We start from the raw sequence: 21,827 nt of genomic DNA on the forward strand, positions 1-21,827 counted from the left end.
GTTGCTCCTTGTACTTTTCTAGTTGACAGACCTGTTGGTTCTCCCAGGCTTCTTTTTTCTTTCTGTGAAGTAGCTTCTTCGCTCGCCGCAGTTCGTGATAAGTCTCTATGCGTGCCCGCGTTCTTTGAGAATGCAGCATTGTTCCGTTCCGTTGCTAGCTTACATTCATCGTCAAATCAGCCGTTCCGACTTTTTTACGACTGGGGCCAAGTATGCTTGTAGCCGTATTTATGATAACGTTCTTTAGAGGATTGTGAAGATCATTTGTTGATGCTTCATCTTCAGGATCTCTGTTGACTGCGGTTATTGCGGCATCCATTTCCCTCTTATAGGTGTTGCGGAGGGCTGTGTTGTGGATGGGTTCAGTGTTAACATTTACCTGATTGTCAGAGGGGATTCTGGGTGGTGTTGTTATTCGAGCTCGGAGCACAATGCCAACAAGATAATGATCCGAGTCTATATTGGCCCCCTTATATGTTCTGACATTTATCAAGGGTGAGGGGTGGCGGCGTTCAATCAGCACGTGGTCAATTTGGTTGAAAGTGGTCCCGTCTGGAGAGGCCCACGTATCGTTATTCCTTTGTCGTTGCCGGGTTCGTCGTTGTAAAATCCATCCAGTCCGAGGCTCCTGTTGTGGCTTCGTAACTTCGGTTTTCCATGTAGGGTTGTCAGCCCTTCCCAACCCCCAACCTGGAGGTCCGGTTGGTACAATTTGTCCCGTTTTTAGGCGCCGGAGAGTCGCCTTCATTCTTCTCTGTCTGCAGCTTTTCGTTAAGAAAGAGCTCCCAATGGTCACCACGTGGAGGTGGAGATAGGGTTTGGTAGTAGAGCTGTTGGTGTTGGTTCAGCAGGCGTTTCTCAGGTTTTATGCTTCATCGTGGGTACGGATCCACGTTTCGCCCTGAGACCTATACAACCCTTTGACTTGTTTGCTGTAAATGCATTTAGAAAAACTCAAAATACTGGAGCTATAGCAAATTTACTAAAATAGCTCAGTTATATCCAAAATGTTTAATTTACCGAGAACAAGGATTTATTATATAGTAAATACTGATCCAAGTAAAGAAAAGAGGACAGTTGAAAAGTCACTAGCTTTCACCAGTAGAGAGAGAAGTCGTATTAAAAGAGTAGAACAATAAAGCAGCAGAACGAGTAACAAGTATCAAAATGCAAGGAAATTTAAGCAGAAAAACCACCAAGTGGATAGGTAATTGAGTTGAAAGATACATTATGCGCTTAAAAAGATAAAAAGACAAGATAATCCCGTTATAGTGTCAAAAGTGCATGAAACAAAGCGAGTAGAGATGGTGCAAAAGTAATCCAGAGAAATACTTCTACAAAAAAAAACTGTTTTTCTAATCAGAAGAAATTTTAGATATCTAATGTCCTTAGATAGGTGAAGAATCTGATATGGAGCGGAATTGCTGTCAACTCCGCAGGGAATTAGTCATGGTTTGATCATATCTACTGGCAAAATCATAGTTCACCGCCTAATTAGTTCAGTTAATAGCTAAACAAATTTCATCAAGCTGGAATGAGAGACAGTCATGGGCGACAAGAACCTAGCATTTCAGATAATAATGCTAGAATTTCTGTTCTCAAGTTTACTTGATTGAATGAAAATGATTGTTGTACTTTGACCTGGCTAGCTAGGAGTCCAGACTTGGATTCAGTGGAAAATGTCTAGAAATAAATCTTCGATATTGTTTATGATGAAAAATATTTTAAAGATTAAGAAGCATAAAAGAAGTGGCTGAAAATTTTGAAAATCTTAAAAATTTGGCATTATCAATTTCTGATGGTTGCATCCACCTATACCAAAACGAACAACAATGCAATAAGTAAAACAAGTCGGAAAACCGGAAGCTTGACGCTTCAGGTATAAAGGGTTTTGTGTTTCCCTATGTGAGGAGCATAACGTAGTTCTTCATTGGCTTATAGCATTGACCCGAGTTATTGAAATCGCTCAGTTCTGGGCAGGTAACTGCCATTGCCAGAACTGAGCGGTTTAAATATCTCGAAGGGCAGGTTACTGCCATTGCCAGAACTCAGCGATTTAAATATCTCGAGTCAATGCTATCAGCCAATGGAGAACTGCGTAATGAAATTGTTTCACGCATTAATGCAACCTGGATGAAATGGCATTCCCCAACTGGTGTTCTTTGTGATCGACGTATCAGCGCATGTCCCAAATCTAAAATTTACTGCAATGTCGTCCGTCTGCTGCTCTCTATAGTTCTAAGTGTTGGCCGACTATAAAGGACAATGAACGGCGTCTTGCAGTAATGAGGACTAAGATGTTGCATTGCACTGGTGGCGTGACACGTTTTGATTACGTCTGAAATGAGAATATCCGCGATCGATATGGGTTTGCACCGATCGTGGAAAAATTGCAAGAGAGGCGTTTTCGATGGTGTGGTCACGTAATTCACGCTAACGAGAATTCAACAACCAGTATTGGTCAGAACATCCAAAGCAATGGTAAGCAGCCAAAAAGCGGGCCGAAACAATAGTGGCTTGATACGCTGAATGGGGATTTAAAGGTCTCGAGATTACATCCTGATCAAGCATTTGATAAAATAAAATGACGAAACCTATCACCACGAGCCGAGCCCGCTTGTGAACCGAAGGCTGAAGAAAAAGAAAAAGATGTGAGGAGCGACGAGAGCACGACAGCTCCGTGTAATATAGCTAAAAATTCCATTGCCCTCTATTTTCTAGAAAGCGATTTAAATAAATCATTTGATGGAAAGCCCTGTGTTGATAATGGTCAAACTCATACGCTTCACGCTCTGAGTTTAATATTATTAGCGAATGAAAACAATTTAACTAGCATCAAATATAAAAAAGGGCTAGGGAGAATTAGATTCTTCTTGAATGGAATTTTAATATTTCACTCGAATTTCAATTATTCTCGTTAATTATGACGTCAGCATCTTATTTGTATGGCTTAGAATGTTATTAATTAGCACGAAATTGATAAGTTTGAACTGCTATAACTTTCCCATTAATAGTTGGATTTTCATGAAACTTGGCATGTGTATGCACGAGGCTGTCCTCTATGTCGTAAACTTAGGATGAACTTAAGAGGAGTTTTTTAGTCAATTTCTAAAAGTTGATAATATGCTATTAGTAAATTTTTTGAGCAGATACCGGAATGGAACATCTCAAGAAGATTAGATTTCACATAAGTGTTTTACACAAAATCTTAAAAAGGGCTACAGATAAGTAGATTCTCCATAAATGCGACTTTAATATTTCACGCGAATGTCAATTATTCCGGGTAATTATGACGTCAGCATCTGATTTGCATGGCTTTGGAAGCAGTAAATTCGCGCGAAATTGCTATAACTTTGGCGTTAATTGCTAGATATTCCCGAAATTTAGCATGTTTATACGAAATATTATCCTCTATTCTGGTACAAAATTCGGAAGTCCTGAGATGAATTTAAGGGGGGTTTTTCAGTAAATTTCTAAAAAGTGGTAATATACTATTAGTAAGTTTATTTGAGCAGATATCGGAATGGGACATATTTTGAGGCCTAGATTTCATCTAGGCGCACCACCCTGATTTTTTTTTGATTTTTAGGTTAGGTAGTTTCCGAAAACGAGTCCTGTCTCACTTCAAGTGAGTACATTTTGACTCCTTACTCACGCACTTTGCAATTTATGCCAAAACAAATGTCAGTCGGAAAGTACAAATCAAGACCTTTCATTTGATACCCTACACAACTATATCCGGTGAAAAAAATTTTTGAATCCCCCCTTTGCATGTATGGGGAGCCCCCCTTTAAACTCCACCTAAATTTATGCCACTCGCTGTATGCGTGGGATTTTATAGTTCCCATCTGTCTATCAAATTTCGTTCGGATCGGTTTAGCCGTTTTGGAGAAAAATGCGTGTGACAGACAGACAGACAGACATTGAATCGATTTTAATAAGGTTTTGTTTTACACAAAATCTTAAAAAGAACAAAAATATTTTATTAAATTTCCTTAATAAATTTTAATTTAAAACTTTTCATCGAAATAGTCCTTCATTTCTTATTATACCATTTTTAGCTTTGTTTCTCTCTTTTTTGTTTAAAATTACTATTCTATACTCATTACATCACTTGGCTACTAACCTAGAGATCAACAATATTGCGTGTATCTTATTTTTGAAATCTCTTTCAGATGATCAAATAGTCGTTGGAGCTTGGGTGAAAAATCCATCACAATATGTACGAAGTAACAAGGGCTATCCGCAACTAGTTTATGGCCGAAACATTTTCAATTATGAACGTTCGCGACGTGAATTCAAATATTGGCTGTGTTCAGCGAAGTATTCATCAGCATGTTCAGTTCGAATGAAGACGACTCTAGATGAATCCATGATTTATTTGAGACATAGCAACCATACTCACAAACCGCCTCTTGATGTATTGAGGAAAAAGTCACTCATTACAAAAGATCCCTTTGAATAACGCCAATAAGAAATGCTAGAACCAATATTGTGATATTGGGAAACTGTCCTAAATCTTGTTAATTTTCAAAGGAAAATGAAGAAATATTGTTTACTTAAATTTTACTGACAAAACCAAAGATCTAATGAATGTAGGATAAACTCTAGAAGTTACTCTCTTCTTAACACGATAACTTTTGTAGAATGTACCTGACATATTTATAAAATTGATTGCAATTGTATAAAGATACACAGATAAATTACTTCATTTGTGTTCAAATTTACTATTTTATTCTATTCGTAAGTCAAAGGGCAACTCGTGGATCATGATAACGCACTTTTGCACAATCATCGTCAGTATTAAGGCACGTGCAAACATCAACGAATACTATTCAACAGCCACCGATTTCACCTGATTTGATTTCCCTACGAATTCTTGCTATTCAATCGAGTCAAAAAAAAAAAAACACTATGGGGAGTGCCTTTCAGCAGCCAAAAAGAAGTAATAGAAAAATCGAAGATGCTTTGATGGACGCACTACCCACCGAGGCTAATTTTATATCTCCTACCAAACAGATGTATGGTGATTCAAGAATTAGAAGGCGTGATAAGATTCAATTCTACTAATGCTCTTTGCCTTGCTATTTCCTCATAGATTTGAATGAGTTAGTCTATGAGCTGGTACCATATCAATGATCTGAAAATACATACATGTCTAAGGGATGCAAAACAGAGTAATAAATCTAGAACTTCCGTGAATTTCGTGGCCAATAGTACCGGAGTGAAACCTGTTTGGTCTCGTCTTAGCCTTAGCGAACATATTGTTACGATGAGAGTCAGGCGTTACATCACCTTGGCACCAAGGCTGTCAACTCACCAAACTCCCCGCGAGATAATATATGGAACCGGATGGCACGTGCTGGAACTAACCCGAATGCTAGCAGTTCAGTTAGATGAGAGCCGGGGTCCTGGGTTCTCAAATATTATCTCCCTGTTCCCATAGTCAAGAAAAAAACTAAACCCGCCCGAGGTAAATTACTCTAATGGAGACGTGTAGTCTCGATGCAGGTTGATACTGTTGGAACGATTATTATCTTCACAAATTCAATGCAAAAAATTGAAAAGTCACTGCTGACTATGTTTGCCAATTTAAATGTATTTTAACAGTTTTTGTTGTCGTCAATCGCGTTGAGATGCTTATCTTTAAACCGGTACAAATCGGATTTTCTTCTTTGTTACTTTACGTATCACAATGTATTACATATACTTTTACTTTTTTTTTATGTTGTGTTCACCGCCGCGGTTGGAAACAGAAGAGACCGGCTTATTTCCATGCGGTCCTTACTGTCCCAACCAACGGCATTTTTCCACCGCTAATTCTCCACTCCCCTGGTGCGCTCTAAAATGAGTGAGTGGAGAGTTCCGCGCCATCTACCCGTCCGCACCCGCAACATTCGAAAAAATTTCGAATGCTGCAGATCCTGCCGCGCCACATCACTCCGCCCCCAGACGAAACCTAGGGGGTTTCGGCGACGGATCCCGGAACTTCGTCCCCCGTTAATCCACAAAGCGGACACGACGCTGCTTCGGGGCGCACACGGGTTTCAGCCTAGACAAAGAGACCGCCCTCCTGTGTCCACCGATGTCGAGCTGGAAGAAATGTTCTCCTCTCTCGAGAACGCGGTACGGGCCCTCATATGGAGGCTGCAGCGGCTTCCGGACGGCATCCGTCCTGATCAGCACGTGCGTGCATGTGTCCAGTTCCTTGGGCGAACAAGCAGGTATGGGCGAGTGTCGAGTGGGTGGTGGCGCTTTGATGCGTCGGAGATTGTCCCTCAGCAGACGCACCAACCCCGACTCCGTGAGACCCGATCTCTTGTCGAAAACCGGTTCGCTTGGGAGTCTTGGGTTCTCCCCGTATACCAGCTCCGCGGGGCTGGCAGCAAATTCCTCTCGGCAGGTTGTACGTAGGCCGAGTAGGACGAGAGGCAAGACTTGAGTCCAGGACGGGTCGTCGCATGCCATAATGGCGGCTTTCAGCGTCCGGTGCCAACGTTCTAGCATCCCATTGGATTGCGGGTGGTATGCCGTAGTCCGCTGGCGTTTAAAACCCAGGAGTTTGCCTAACTCCGAGAAAAGGGTGGATTCAAATTGCATTCCCTGGTCAGTGATGACCACTGCCGCGCCACAATACCACTAAAAGTTCCTTTGCAAAAGGCCTAATAAAGGAAGGAACTAAATCGCAAAAATCCTAACGCGTGCGGGAAGGACGGGCAAGGATTAGCTCTGAGCCGATTCAGGCATCTACGCTGCGAGTGGCCCTCTCTTCCTTTTCTCTTCAAGGGGGGGGGGGGAGGGGGGCACTCACCCACCTGACCTGAGTGGCTTGTCTATCTGCAGGTAGCGGGGTTAAAGTCGCTTGCTGACGAAGCTCACCTTAGGCGACCGTTCGCCGAACCGACTCAAGACAAAATTGGCGAAGTGCACGCGCGCCCCGTTGTCAGTGAAGTGTCGCGGGAAGCCACGGGCTTCAGCAGACGGTGGCAACCCTCACAGCTACAGTCTTCAAACTAGCGGCAACGATTGAGGCTTTGCGTTCAGGTGGTAGGTCCCGACCTCGTTCACGGTCCGCCAACCGAAATGAGTGATCGAATAGTCGTGTCGCATCATAGCGGCGGCAAATTCTTCAATCATATACACTTACGGCTACAAGTAAGTCGACGTAAGCCTGGGACTTTGACGGACCCAGTCGCATATTTTGCGCAGACTTTCTAGGCCACTATGCGTTGCTAGTGGATTTGCAGAATAGTTCTCTTATGGATCCCGTAATTTTGCTCAAATCGTCAGGAAAACTTGCCACCTGTTCTACTGCTAGTCGTTCCTGAGTTTCTTAAAAAATACAGCAACATAACTACCGAAAGTAGTCTATCCAAAGTCCAACGGTGAAGGCAGGCCATGTGGCGATACTCAGACCATTCCAGACCACTATCCCATACCACTCATCCACGACTTTGCGCACAACCTCACTGACTGCCGTGTTTTCACGACCTTGGACGTAGCCAAGGCGTATCATCAAATCCCTGTTACTCTAGAATATATTCCGTAAACGGCAACATGCACATCCTTCGGACTCTTCGACATCACGCCTTTTGGTCTGTGCAATGCGGTGCAAACTTTTCAGAGGTTCATCCACTCTGTCTTGCGAAATCTTGTGTTCGATACCAAGTCGACCCTTTCCACCACTGGGTTTTTGCGTTTGCTCTGGGACACCGTGGCAAGATTAGAATCGCCCCGCCATCCCTTCATTCTTCGACGAGGGCTAATACCCCCAAGGACTTGGATGTCTGCACACACGTCTTGGTTCGCGTGGATGCTTCCCGGAAATCCTTGCAACCACTATATGAGGACATGAACATATGAAGTGCTGAACAGAGGGGAGCACTTCTTTAGGCTTGACATCGGTGGCAGGCCCAAGAAGGTCTCCGTGTCCAGGTTAAAGCCTTTTGTCTCCGGGGCTGAGGTTTCGGGGAGAAAGGGTGTACGGCGCGTGAGATTTGAGCTGCGCCCCTAAAATTAGCGGTCCAGGAATCGAGTTTGTCGCTGAAGCACGGTATCAGCTGGGGGTGGGGTAGTGTGGAGACGCAAGTTGATTAGCAAGGATTCGCCCGATGTCTGCACGAGAATGATGTAAGTCACCATGGAGCTCACCCGCCTGAGTGGCTCGCCTACCCGTGAGTACCGGAGTGAAAGTTACGAAGCTGGCGGAGCAATCGAAGAAGTGAAAAAATTTAGATAGTGATCGGTGAAAAAGAGTTAAAGTTTTTTCTAGATTGAATTTGAAAAAATATAAATGGCATGGTTTTGTAATTCAGTTTTCAACATTAATAAATGATTTAAATTTCCTTGTATCGTACAGTTGGTGTTGCATATTCCTTATTATTTTTATGGTCTTCTAAATATTTAATCACTTTATACTAAAAAAGTGAGAGCATTATATTCAAAGGATTTCAGGGAATATACAAGAAAATTTATCACTATCTTTGTAGCGATTTCATTATATGTAATACCAGTGCAAGGATTTTAGCGCATAAAATTTCTCTACTTTAGTTCAGGTTAGAATTGAAATTTGGAAGGAAGGTCTTTGAACGATTTCGTACATGGTCAGATGAATTATTATAAAAATAAATTTGAGTTCTATTGAAATATCTTTCTGTACAAATCTTTGAATCAATTTTGTTTGTGAGTTATTCCTTGCAATGTTTGTTTGACGATATAATTTCTGCTGGGTTTATAATCTTTTCAACAACTCATTTTGATTTAAGAAACTCCAGCACTATTTGCTTCTGGAGATAACGTATATCTCATAATCAGTCTTTTCCTGTTGAAATACACAATATTGAGATACTATACAAAATCGACCTGCCCATACATGATTGGAAACAGCTCTCTTTGCGGAACCTATAAAATGGCCGCTCTGTCGTCCCCAGCTTTTTTCGCCAACATGGTTGGAACTATTCGCTAATGAATCGGCTTCTCGCCGAACGAATTCGCTTTCTGGCCTTGAAAACGCCCAACTTTTTTACACTTCAATTATTTGCCAAGGAGGCTATATTTCAAAGCTTTGAAGCGCTCCTTGAGCAAATTCTACCCTTTAGTGACACTTTTTTCTCAATTCCCGAAACAGCTTCACTCGACTCAGCGGAGATCCTTCTTGCTTTCTTCGCGACAGAATACCCAGTCCCCTGTCCAGAAAATTTCCCCCGCCATCTTGCGCGGTAAAGCGGAACAGGGCAGCTGCAATGACAAACCACCAGGCGCGCAAGTTTTACCAGCAAGCTAGCAGGATGAAGCCTGATACACGTCGATGTTCATCCTGCCGAGACAAAGAGGCAAATCTGATTTCCGACAGAATCGGCATATTGGAGCGATGAGTTGAGTACTTTGATGAACTCCCGCCAACTGAAGACGACGGGCAAATGCTCCCACTACCAAGTGTAGGAGAAACGGTCCGTGCAATTCATCGGCTAAAAAATCATAAGTCGCCTGGGGCCGATGGAATTACAGCCGAATTGGTTAAATATGGAGGCGACCAGTTACACCAAGTGGTTCATCAACTTGTGCTCAAGGTATGGGACAGCGAATCAATGCCTGACGATTGGCAGGGAGGCAATATCTGTCTCATACATAAAAAGGAAAAAGGGAGATATCACACAGTGCAGCAATTAAAGAGGTATCACGTTGCTGAGTACCATCTATAAGATATTCTCCGCTATCTTGCTAGGCCGGATAGCCCCATACGCCCAGAACATCATTGGCCCATACCAAAGAGGCTTCACTCCGGGCAAATCAGCAACAGATCAGATTTTCTCTCTGCGGCAAGCGATGGAAAAACTGTTGGAATATGCACCATCTGTTCATCGACTTTAAAGCCGCCTATGATAGCATAGTCGGGGTAAAACTGTAAACGGCCATGAGAGAATTCGGTATCCCGACGAAATTAATAAGACTGACTAGGCTGACCCTGACCAATGTGCGAGGCCAGATAAAAGCAGCAGGATCACTCTCAAGACCATTCGACATCAACAACGGTCTACGACAAGGGGATGCGCTATCATGCGCCCTCCTTAACCTGGTCCTGGAAAAAGTGATCTGTAATGCTGAGGTAAATGCTGAGGTAAATGCAAGGGGTACGATCCTTTTTAAGTCCACCCAACTACTGGCCTATACCGACGATATCGACATCATGGCAAGACAATGATCTTGCCAGTCCTCATGTATTCCTCGGAAAGTTGAGTTCTTAGCAAGAAAAATTGCCAACTCTTGGCTACATTCGAGAGAAGAATCCTCTGAAGAATTTTTGGCCCCCTACGTGAGGATGAACGAGTCCGTAGCCTACATAACGACGAAATCTATGAGCGATATCATGACCGTCCGGTTGTGGATAAAATCCGGCTCAATAGGTTACGGTGGACGGGTCACTTAATCCGTATGGATGAGGATGATCCAGCCCGGAAAGTCTATAAGGGCAATATCTATGGTAGAAAAAGAAGACGAGGCAGACCCTGCCTATGATGGAGAGATGGCGTAGGTCAGGACACCAGACAGCTTTTAGGGATATCGAATTTGTGGACCTTGGCGCAAAACCGGGATGTCTGGAGTTTCTTATTAAGGCGGGCCTAGACCGGATACCGGTTGTTGCGCCGTTGATGATGATGATAGTTCATTTCCATGAAAATTTCACCTGATTTGCGTTAGAATATAAATAATGATAACCAATACTTCGTAGTCACATATAATAACAATAAAAACAAATCTGGCTTTACATCAAATCTAAATTCCGTTCTATCCGTATTTCTGTGATTTGTTCTTGGAATGCCTAAGAAAACCACCTTTTCGGAAGATCTAGGAAAAAACAAAGAATCATGCTATGATAATATTTTATTTTTCAAGTCAAACCTCTTCATGATATAGTCGAAAGCAATTCCGCACACATAAAGATGGTTTATCTGGGCAGGCAGCGCAAATGTAGGCTGTTTCTCGTCGCCTCTTATTTCTGTAACAAAGTCGGCATTTCCTTCGGGGCCGTCTGTTTTTATTTGTAGGTGGGATTAGTTCCATATAGTGAAATTTTGTTGGATCAGCCATTATAGGAGTCAGACAATCATCCATAGGATCTGAATATAAAAAATGGTTTGATTAGAACAAGTATTTTCGTAGAAGTAGATAAAGATACGATATTTTAGGACCCATCACCTTTACATTTCTAACACCTTTAACTTATCATTTAAGGAGGCTTCAAATTCGAATGCAAAACTTCGTGATTTCATTGATTTTCACAGTTTTATTATCAATTTTCGAAGGCTTCTACTTAGATTAGCTTATGCTTTACTCTTTGCCTCTTCACGTTTTTTTACTCAGTCCATGATTATGCTTTCCATATAAAACTTCAACTTGGTGATTTTCTCTTAGGCGAATGCGTGCTTTACACTTCTTGGATGTCTTTTTAGCGCACACCCACTTCGTGCCTCTTGAATTGGTTAACAATTTACAAAAGTCGTATCCGTTGTAAACAAGTTTAACAGCTCTACGTTGACCAGGTATGAAATGAAATGCTTTCGTATCTAAAAGACAGAAAAGAAGCTAGTTAGATCTCCAGACGGGTAGTATTTTAAAAGAGTAGCCAATACAAAAGTTGAAAGATAGAAGTAGAGAAGTAGAAGTGCAATCTATCTAGCTGAAGTTTGAGTAGATACGTAAACTTTAGGATTATTTTCTAGACCTTCCAAATGAGGGGAAAAGTGAGTATTGAGAGCTGATCTTTCAGGTCTCATGAATTAAGGAGCAGAAGCAAGTGATTATTATTTCCGCATCTTAAATCTAATAGTTTGTAAGAATACATTAGCAATTGTTGAATTAAACTCCGACATGCTATTAACATAGTACGTTGGTCCCAAGCCCAGGTAAAGGAGGAGGGTTTGAGGTAACCTACTCTGTACTATCCTCATTAAAACAAAAATAAAATGCTGAGATCAAGGATAGAGATAAACATACATACTTGGAGTTATTCCACTATGCTAAATCCTACCTGATCTCTCTTGGTGACAAGTCCCGCGACAGGCCAACCAAGAAAATACATCCAATGTCGTAACAAACAAGATGATCGGATTGAGTCAAAAGCCTTGGAGAATTGCTAGGGCGTCCAACTCAGTCGACGCGGCAGGACGGGCCCCGGACCTGTCGAGAAATGAGCAAGGGGTTTTGACGCATGGACGTAAGTAAGTTAGCCCGAATAAAACGAACAAAACAAATACTTGTCTGCACGCTAAATCTTGGTACCCTAACTGGAAAGGCCGAGGAACTCGCAAGAGCCCTTCAGAAAAGGCGCATTGATATCTTCGCTCTCAAGAAACCCGATGGTCTGGTGCCAAAAGCTGTGACATTGAACTCGAACGCGGTAAAAATGGCTATAAACTTCTCTATTTTGGTAACCCACACACTCAATATGGTGTTGGCATTGCCATCTCAGAGAGTTTTTGTGATGCCATTAAAGGAATCGAATGATTTAGTGATCGGCTGAAACTCACCATTATATCAGCTGAGCGCAATACTGACTTCTTCATCGCGTACGCACCACAGACAGGTCGACCTGATGCCGAGAAAGATGCTTTTTGGCGACTTCTCGTTGAAAAGACTTGTCACGTGCTTGCTGACGACTATATTATCATTGCCGATGACGATAACAGGTGCCATGGGGGAAAGGGGTTCGGGCGCGCAATGAGGATAGTGAGCGTATAATCGATTTTGCGGACACCCATGACCTAGTACTTATGAGCACATGGTTCATCAAACGATTGTCTCATCTTCCTACATTTTATAGTGGGAACAGTAATACGCAAATCGACTATATTCTCATAAGATGCCGACATTTTACCACTATCACTGATTGCAAAGTCGTTCCCTATGAGACCATCGTACCTCAACATCGGCCGTTGATTGCAGTCCTGCGAATTAAGCCACCGATAAAGCAGCGTGAGGAACGCACTGGTCCGCCGCGCATTAAATGGTGGCGATTTGGTGAGAAAAAAGAGGAAATGGTCTCACTCATACGATTGCCGACCATTACGAATGTGGAAGGATCATGGAACCAAATGAAAGACACGATCCACCAAGCGGCTTTTACAACCCTCAGGGTCACCAAGCCGATTAAGGGGTACATCATCGAGATACTTGGCTTTAGGATGATGATGTTGAAATGAAGGTCCGTGAAAAGAAACGCCTCTACCACAAATTTCTCGACGATAAAACACCGACCAATTGGCAAATTTATGAGAATGCCAACCGGGAAGCAAAGAAAGCGGTCGCTGTCACTCGAGCGAACCATTTCAAAAATCTTCACGATAAACTAAACACTCGGGGTGGAGAGAGAGATCTGTATCGACTTGCTAAAAGTCATAACGAACGTACATAGGATATCCAACATTTCTGTTGCGTTAATGACAAGAACGGTACTTTGCTTACCAACCGTGTAGCCGCAACGGATAAATGGCGAGAATACTTCGAGCGGATTTCAACTGAAGAATTTGCTCATCCTCCACATCCACAATCATTGCCGACATTTGAATTAGTTTCACCTGACAGCACAACTGAAGTCGAAGAGGCAATAAAAGAATGAAATCGGGGAAAGCCACAGGACTTGACAACATCGCATCTGAGCTCTGGAAAGCGAAGGACTGGGACCCAAGCTGGCACGAGAGTACCACAGTTCAAATATGGAAAAAGAAAGGTAGTCCAGCAGTATGCCCAAATTACCGTCCGATCCGGTTACTTTCCCATACCATGAAGATTTTTGAATGCATTCTTTACAACCATATTCGCGAAATCGTTGAAATAATTGTGAATCAAGCCATATTTCTCTGCAAAACTGTTGACGCAATACATTCTGCGCGGTTACTCATGGAGAAACACCGTGAGAAGCATCGGCCTATTTACATTGCATTTCTGGATCTAGAGAAAGCGTTTGACCGTGTGCCACACGAACTCATCTGGTATGCTTTACGACAACACTTAGTGCCAGAAGAACTCGTCCGTTGGGTTCAATTGCTCTACCACGATCCGAAAAGTAAAGTTCGAAATATGACGGGTGTATCAAAACCGCTTCGTATCTCTGTTGGTTTTCATCAAGGAAACGTCCTCTCACCACTCCTCCTCGTTCTTGTTATGGATACCGTCACACGGGACATCCAACGTCCAGCGCCCTACTGCGCCCCACTGCTTTATACAGATAATGTTTTCCTAGTATCTAATAGCAAAAATGATCTCGAGCAACTTGTCCAAAAATAGAATGATTACCTCATGCAACACGATCTCAGTTTGAATCTGAATAAAACTTTTTTGGGAGCCGATCCCCATGAAACAGACATAATCACTGTCAGCGGGAGTGACCTGAATGAAGTGGCGTTGCACAACTGGTGTTTTGTGATCGACATCTCAGAACTAAAATTTACCGCAAAGTCGTCCCTCCTTTCGCCCTCCATGGTTCCGAATATTGGCCGACTAATGGAGACGAAGATGTTGCGTTGGACTAGTGGCGTGACACGTTTTGATCACATCCAAAATGAGGATATTCGCGATCGTTATGGGGTTGCACCAATCGTGGAAAAATTGCAAGAGAGGCGTCTTCGATGGCATGGTCACGCAATTCATGCTAACGAGAATTCACTTGACAAAATTTGTCGGAACATTGAAGTCGATGGTAAACGACCAGAAGGCAGAGCGAAACAACGGTGGCTTGATACGCTGGATGGGGATTTAAAATCCTTGAGATTGCACCCAGATCAGGCATTCGATAGAGCCAAATGGCGAAACTGATCACGGCGAGCCGACTCCGCTTGTGAACGGGACAAAGGCTGACGAAAAAGAAGAAGAGTTTATATTTACAATAACGCCAATTTCCCGCAAATATTTACCTTCATTGGATAATTTTATAGTTTACTTATGAGTTTTAATAGAAGCTTGTCTGCCCATGAAAATAAATTTTAAATGCCTTAAATCTTACATAGGTTTGCTATTAACACTTACCAAACGACTAAATACCAAGAACGTTAATCATCATCATCATCAACGGCGCAACAACCGGTATCCGGTCTAGGCCTGCTTTAATAAGGAACTCCAAAAATCCCGGTTTTGCGCCGAGGTCCACCAATTCGATATCACTAAAAGCTGTCTGGCGTCCTGGCCCACGTCATCGCTCCATCTTAGGCAGGGTCTGCCTCGTCTTCTTTTTCTATCATGGATATTGCCCTTATAGACTTTCCGGGTGGGATCATCCTCATCCATACGGATTAAGTGACCCGTCTACCGTAACCTATTGACTCGGATATTATCCACAACCGGACGGTCATGGTATCGCCCACAGATTTCTTCATTATGTAGGCTACGGAATCGTCCATCCTCATATAGGGGGCCAAAAATTCTTCAGAGGATTCTTCTCTCGAATGTGGCCAAGAGTTCGCAATTCTTCTTGCTAAGAACCCAAGTCTCCGAGGAATACATGATGACTGGCAAGATCATTGTCTTGTACAGTAAGAGCTTTGACCTATGGTGAGACGTTTCGAGCGGAACAGTTTTGTAAGCTGAAATAGGCTCTGTTGGCTGACAACAACCGTGCGCGGATTTCATCATCGTAGCTGTTACCAGTTGTGATTTTCGAAACTAGATAGGAGAAATTATCAACGGTCTCAAAGTTGTATTCTCCTATCTTTATTCTTCCCGTTTGACCAGTGCGGTTTGATGTTGTTGGTTGGTTGGTTTTTGGTGCTGACGTGGCCACCATATATTTTTTCTTGCCTTCATTGATATACAGCCGGAGATCTCGCCCCAATCATCGCCTGCTCGATCTGGATGAAGGCAGTTTGTACGCTTCGGGTCGTTCTTCCCATGATGTCGATATCGTCGGTATAAGCCAGTAGTTGGGTGGACTTAAAAAGGATCGTACCCCTTACATTTACCTCAGAATTACGGATCACTTTTTCCAGGACCAGGTTAAGGAGGGCGCATGATAGGGCATCCCCTCGTCGTAGACCGTTGTTGATGTCAAATGGTCTTGAGAGTGATCCTGCTGATTTTATCTGGCCTCGCACATTGGTCAGGGTCAGCCTAATCAGTTTTATCAACTTCGTCGGGACCGAATTCTATCATGGCCGTGTATAGTTTTACCCTGGCTATGCTATGATAGGCGGATTTAAAGCCGATCAATAGATGATGCAACTGATGTCCATATTCCAACAGTTTTTTCATCGCTTGCCGCACAGAGAAGATCTGATCTGTTGCTGATTTGCCTGGAGTGAAGCCTCTTTGGTGTAGGTCAATGATGTTCTGGGCATATGGGGCTATACGGCCTAGCAAGATAGTGGAGAATGTCTTATTGATGGTACTCAGCAACGTGATACCTCTATAATTGCTGCACTGTGTGATATCTCCCTTTTTATGTATGAGACACATAATGCTTCTTTGTCAGTCGTCAGGCATTGATTCGCTGTCCCACACCTTGAGCACAAATTGATGAACCACTTGGTGTAGTTTTTCGCCTTCATATTTAACCAATTCGGCTGTAATTCCATCGGCTCCTGGCCACTAATGGTTTTTATGTCGATGAATTGCACGGACTGTTTCTTCTATACTTGGTGGTGGCAGTATTTGTCCGTCGTCTTCAGTTGGCGGGACCTCCATCTCGCCGATGTTTTGGTTGTTCAGTAGTTCATCAAAGTACTCAACCCATCGCTCCAATATGCCCATTCTGTCGCAAATCAGATTTGCCTCTTTGTTTCGGCAGGGTGAGCATGTAGGTGTGTAAGGCTTCATCCTGCTGACTTATCGGTAAAACTTCAGCCTTCTATGCCTGATTCGGTTGCTCCCTGTACTTTTCTAGTTCACAGACTTGTTGGTTCTCCCAGGCTTCCTTTTTCCATCTGTGAAGTCGCTTCTCCGCTCTACGGATAAGTCTCTGCGCGTGCCCGTGTTCTTTGAGAATGCTATATTACCCGGTATGTAGCATTCTTCCGTTCCGTTGCTAGCTTACATTCATCGTCAAACCAGCCGTTTCGACTCTTTTTGCGGCTGGGGCCAAGTATGCTTGTGGCCGCATTTATGATAACGTTCTTCAGGGGATTGTCATCATCATCATTTGTTGATGCTTCATCTCCAGAATCTCTGTTGACTGTCGTTATTGTGGCATCCATTTACCTCTTATAGGTGTTACGGAGGGCTGTGTTGTGGTTGGCTTCAGTGCTAACTCTCACTTGAGTGTCAGAGGGGATTCTGGGTGGTGTTGTTATTTGAGCTCGGAGCACCATGCCAGCGGGACAGTGATCCGAGTATATATTGGCCCCCCTATATGTTGTGACATTCATCAAGCCTGAGAATTGGCGGCGTTCGATGAACATGTGGTCAATTTGGTTGAAAGTGGTCCTGTCTGGAGAGGCCCATGTATGTTTGTGGACCGCTTTCCATGCAAACCAGGTACTTCCAACAACTAAACCAATCCAATTGCCGCATTCTTCTTCTTCCATTCTGCGGGAAAGGTTTCGGATTCCTAGGATTTCCGTACGAGTCGAAATAGTAGATCTGCAGTAACTGAAGGAGCAGCGATAAATAACTTTGCAGGGAGATCGTCAAGCCTGACGACATTAATGTCTTTTTGAAATACATTGATGGCCGAAATGACTTCTTTTCTGTTTGCAGGAATAATCCGTATCCGCATTTTATGATAACTAATCATTTCATCCACAAGAGGAGCAACCTCACCAGATGTAATACGGTTAAGAACCGTACTGTATTCTCGATTGACGAATGAAGGCAAGAATATGACTCACGTTTCTATATTTTTTGGGGTAGATCATTGCAAAAAACGCTCGTTATCCTGCGGACACATGAAACAGCTTAATTTTTTCTTTTTGAATGATGCATTTACCATTACTTTCAAAACAGACATTTCATTTATTTTTCCATATATATTTACAATACATCCAAATTTAAATTCATCCCGTTTACATTATTTTGATTTAATAATATCGACATTAAAAATACTTCTAACAGCCTTTAAACGAAAAACGTTTTAATTGTTTTAATCAAGTTTATTTTGTGTACATGAGACTTACTGAAAATTATCGTGGAATTTGAGTTGAATAACTTTTCGTTTCTGTTGATACTTTTAAACAACAAAGTGACACACCTTAAAAACATATATAAGAAAATTACTGGAAACAATAATGAAAGTTAATTCCTTTTGTTTTATTTTTAGTAAAAAAGATCATTTCTGTGTCTCGTTTCTTAACTTTATCTATTTTCTGATAATAAAACAGACATCGACATGGCCGTAGAGAGAAAATTATGCGGTAAAATGGGGCCCAGCGGTGAAAATTATACGGATTTGTTTTTTTTTGCCGTAGAAATTTCTACTTTTACTTCTTGACTTTTTACAGATTTTTCGTTTGGATAGTTCCTTAGAGCTCACCCGCCTTTCCGGCTGCAGAAAGTACTAGCCAAGACTTTTCATTTGATACCCAACATGACTATATTTGGTGCAAAAAAAAATTTAAAACCCCCCAATTGCATGTATGAGGACCCCCCCCCCCCCTTAGCCTTCAAATTTAACGTAGAATAGTGTAACTCGCTGTATGCGTCAGCGTTTACAGTTCCCATCTTTCCACTAAATTTGGTGTCAATCGCGTTAACTGTTTCTGATAAAAATGCGTGTGACAGACGAACAGTCCTGTGCGGAGTTGGCGTGTCCCTTTGTGCAGATAAAGGACTACGGCGGATACGTAGGAATATGCACTTGTACGCATTTGGATGGACATTGCATGGACACGTTTATCTGCAGCTCGGGTAGATGGGATAAAAGCACTCACCCTTGGAAAAAAATGGCTATGGGAAGGACACCCACAACAAGAAACCAATATGGAAGAAGAAAGTTGAGAAAAAGTTACGATATAGGGACTCGGACGCCCAGTACCGGCAGCTTTTGGGAGTGGACAAGCAGAATCCTGGCTCACGATTTCCCTCGACTGCAGTGCTTCGTGGTGGATTACATGGCCACCGTTGCATCGAATACTACAAGTAGCCTGGAGAATAAGACATTTAAAAGGAATACGTCACTTTTGAGAATGCCTGGCACAAACTCGTCAGTCATTAGCCCATAGTGGAGTGACTACATCTGCTCGCGAGATGTTGCAGGACCTACTGCTTGATTCATTTAGGAGAAACTCGACGATCTTGCGATGTCCCCTGAAGTCAGCGTTGGTGGAGGAGGGAAATAAGGGAAGCTCCTGGAAGGCTAATAAAGGAAAAATAAATACGGAAATGCCCGGAAGCAGTGTCAGAATACGGATGAATCATGGTTTGCTCTTCGGAGGGAAAATAATAAAGCAGTCCGAATTCGGAGAGGATAAACACAATGTGCACCAGGCTATCAAAAATATGATTCTAGTCATTCGTGTACTGTACAATAGTGCAAGGACGAAAAAAATATCTCGAAGAAAAGAAGCATCACTCAGGCAACACAAGTGACACCCCCTCAAAATCCAAAGGGCGATAAGTTTGAAAAGAGGAGTAGAGAGAGTGCGAACGATTCTTTTGGATTCTCGCAGGGCGTGAAAAGACCTCTTACCGGCAAAGGAGAAGGCAGTTATTAAAATCGTTGAAACAGCGGTTCCGGCTCCAATCGATCTAAGGGAGGTAAACCCCCAAAAAGGAAACAAGAAGCGTGGATCAAGGTTAGTAAGAAAAGAAGAAAAAATCTGGGTGTGTCGAAATCAAGCCATTCAAGAAGTGATGGAGTTTCTCAAAGTTGGATTTGTCAGGGCAAAATTAGCTGGGATCTACATATACTCGTATATAGGGTCTACAAATAAGTTCTGTCGGTTTTCACAATAGATAGCGTAGCTTGTTTTTTATTCCATTGATCCACATTTCCAAACATTCATCGGAAAGCTACTGTCAATAGGCACAAACGTCAGTATAAATTATTTAATTGAAGTGTAAACAACAATACTTTTTTCATCAACGAAAATGGCCAATTTTGTACCAAATAGTGTGTTTTTGCGGGGAGTTCTACTTCATTATTTCATTCTGAAGAAAAAAGCAACCGAAAGTCATCGCATTTTGGTGACCATGCTCTATCTGAGCGAACGTGTCAGAGGTGGTTTGGACGGTTTAAAAGTGGCGATTTTGACTTGGAAGACGAAGAGCGCGCCGGACGGCCAACAATTTTTGAAGATGAAGAATTAGAGGCATTGCTCGACCAAGATCCATCGCAAACGCAAGAAGAACTTGGAAAAACACTTGGAGTCACTCAGCAAGCCATTTCCCACCGTTTAAAAGCAATGGGAATGATCCGAAAGGTCGGAAATTGGGTTCCGTATGAACTGAAGGCAAGAGATGTCGAACGCCGTTTTTTCACGTGCGAACAACTGCTCCAACGACAAGAAAGGAAGGGTTTTCTGCATCGAATAGTTACTGGCGATGAAAAGTGGATCCATTACGATAATCGCAAGCGTCGGGAAACGTGGGGATACCCCGGCCATGCCTCATCATCGACGACCAAAGCGAATATTCATGGTGAGAAGATCATGCTGTGTATACGGTGGGATCAGCTGGGTGCGGTATACTATGAGCTGCCAAAACCGAACGAAACGGTCATGGGCAACCTCTACCGACGTCAAATGATGCATTTGAGCCGCGAACTCAAGAAAAAACGGCCGCAATACCAGCAAAGGCATGATAAAGTTATTTTGCAACATGACAATGCTCGTCCACATGTTGCACAGCCCGTTAAAACATGTCTAGAGACGTTGAAATGGGAAGTCCTACCCCACCCGCTGTACTCTCCAGACATTGCTCCTTCTGATTACTATTTGTTCCGGTCGCTGCAGCATGGCCTGGCTGACCAGCACTTCTCCAATTACGAGGAACTCAAAAAATGGCTCGATGAGTGGATAGCGGCCAAGCCGGCCAATTTTTGGCGCGATGGTATCTATGAATTGCCTGAAAGATGGAAGAAAGTTGTGGCTAGCGATGGGCAATACTTTGAACAATGAATGTATAACCAATTTTTCACAATAAAGCTTCAAATTTAACAAAAAAAACCGACAGAACTTATTTGTAGGCCCTATAGTTACTATGCTTCACCAAGCGCGACAATAACAAAATTAGAGGAAATGGTAGATATGCTGTTTTCGGATGCAAAAAGTTGAAATCGTAAGATAATGGCGTGTGATTTCAACGCGTCGGTTGTGAATTGGGGCAGTCGAACTACGAACACCAGGGGCCGTATCTTGCTCGAGGCATTCGCGGAGCTAGATTTGGTGCTTGCAAATACGGGAAATGTGTCCACCTTTCGTAGGACAGGGTCGGACTCAGTAGTTAATTTGACATATGTGAGTACCTCTTTCGCGAGGTGGTTTGTTAGTGAGCATTATACTCATAGCGACCACCAGGCAATTTTCCCCAAGATAAAATATGAGCGATGTGGCGATGTCCGTTCCCGCGAAGCTGCAAACCAGGGTTGGTCCGTGAAAAAGTTTGAAGAGGATGCATTCATAGAGATGCCACAATCCCGGTGGTGCGGTTTTAGAAAAGGTAGAGCAAATGATGAGATCCATAATGAGAGCATGCGACGCTGTTGTGCCGAGGTGGCTAGTCCTCGCAAAAAGGCGATTAAACTATTACTGGAATGAAGAGATCGGGTAGTTTCGGGCTGCATATTTTCGAGCTAGAAGGAGTTGCTAACGATCTAGAGGAAGACCAGACTTGGATGAGAAACGGTAAGTATATATGAACCTTCGAAGTAGGCTTAAGCAGGCTATACGGACCAGCAAGCGAGAATT

General features: G+C 42.8%; 2 protein-coding genes across 34 annotated transcripts in view; one reads left to right on the forward strand and one right to left on the reverse strand.

Moving 5' to 3' along the window:
• The window catches only part of LOC119650904 (modifier of mdg4), a 301,775-nt gene that overhangs the window by 68,454 nt on the left and 211,494 nt on the right, over nt 1-21,827 (forward strand). Inside the window, exon 5 of one of the 32 annotated variants that reach the window (XM_038054109.1) lies at nt 4,176-4,589. The exons of the other annotated variants lie outside the window; for them this stretch is intronic. Within the exon in view, the coding sequence (XP_037910037.1) occupies nt 4,176-4,465 (290 nt within the window). The 3' untranslated portion in view covers nt 4,466-4,589. Of the gene's footprint in view, nt 1-4,175; nt 4,590-21,827 lie in introns of those variants that run through there. 32 annotated transcript variants of the gene reach the window in all.
• Nucleotides 10,723-11,694, reverse strand: LOC119650913 (piggyBac transposable element-derived protein 4-like). Of its 2 annotated transcripts, XR_005249391.1 has the most exons (3): nt 11,197-11,694; nt 10,900-11,117; nt 10,723-10,845 (listed from the first exon to the last, which is right to left on the reverse strand). XR_005249391.1 is itself a non-coding variant. In XM_038054138.1 (2 exons), the coding sequence occupies exons 1-2, from the start codon at nt 11,110-11,112 to the stop codon at nt 10,786-10,788; spliced, it is 273 nt and encodes a 90-aa protein (XP_037910066.1). In that variant the 5' UTR covers nt 11,113-11,694; the 3' UTR covers nt 10,723-10,785. The 2 variants fall into 2 exon arrangements, 1 of the variants encoding a protein (XP_037910066.1); XM_038054138.1 differs by having other exon boundaries at nt 10,900-11,694.

The sequence above is a fragment of the Hermetia illucens genome, chromosome 3 (genome assembly GCF_905115235.1).
Source record: "Hermetia illucens chromosome 3, iHerIll2.2.curated.20191125, whole genome shotgun sequence".
Lineage (NCBI taxonomy): Eukaryota > Metazoa > Arthropoda > Insecta > Diptera > Stratiomyidae > Hermetia > Hermetia illucens.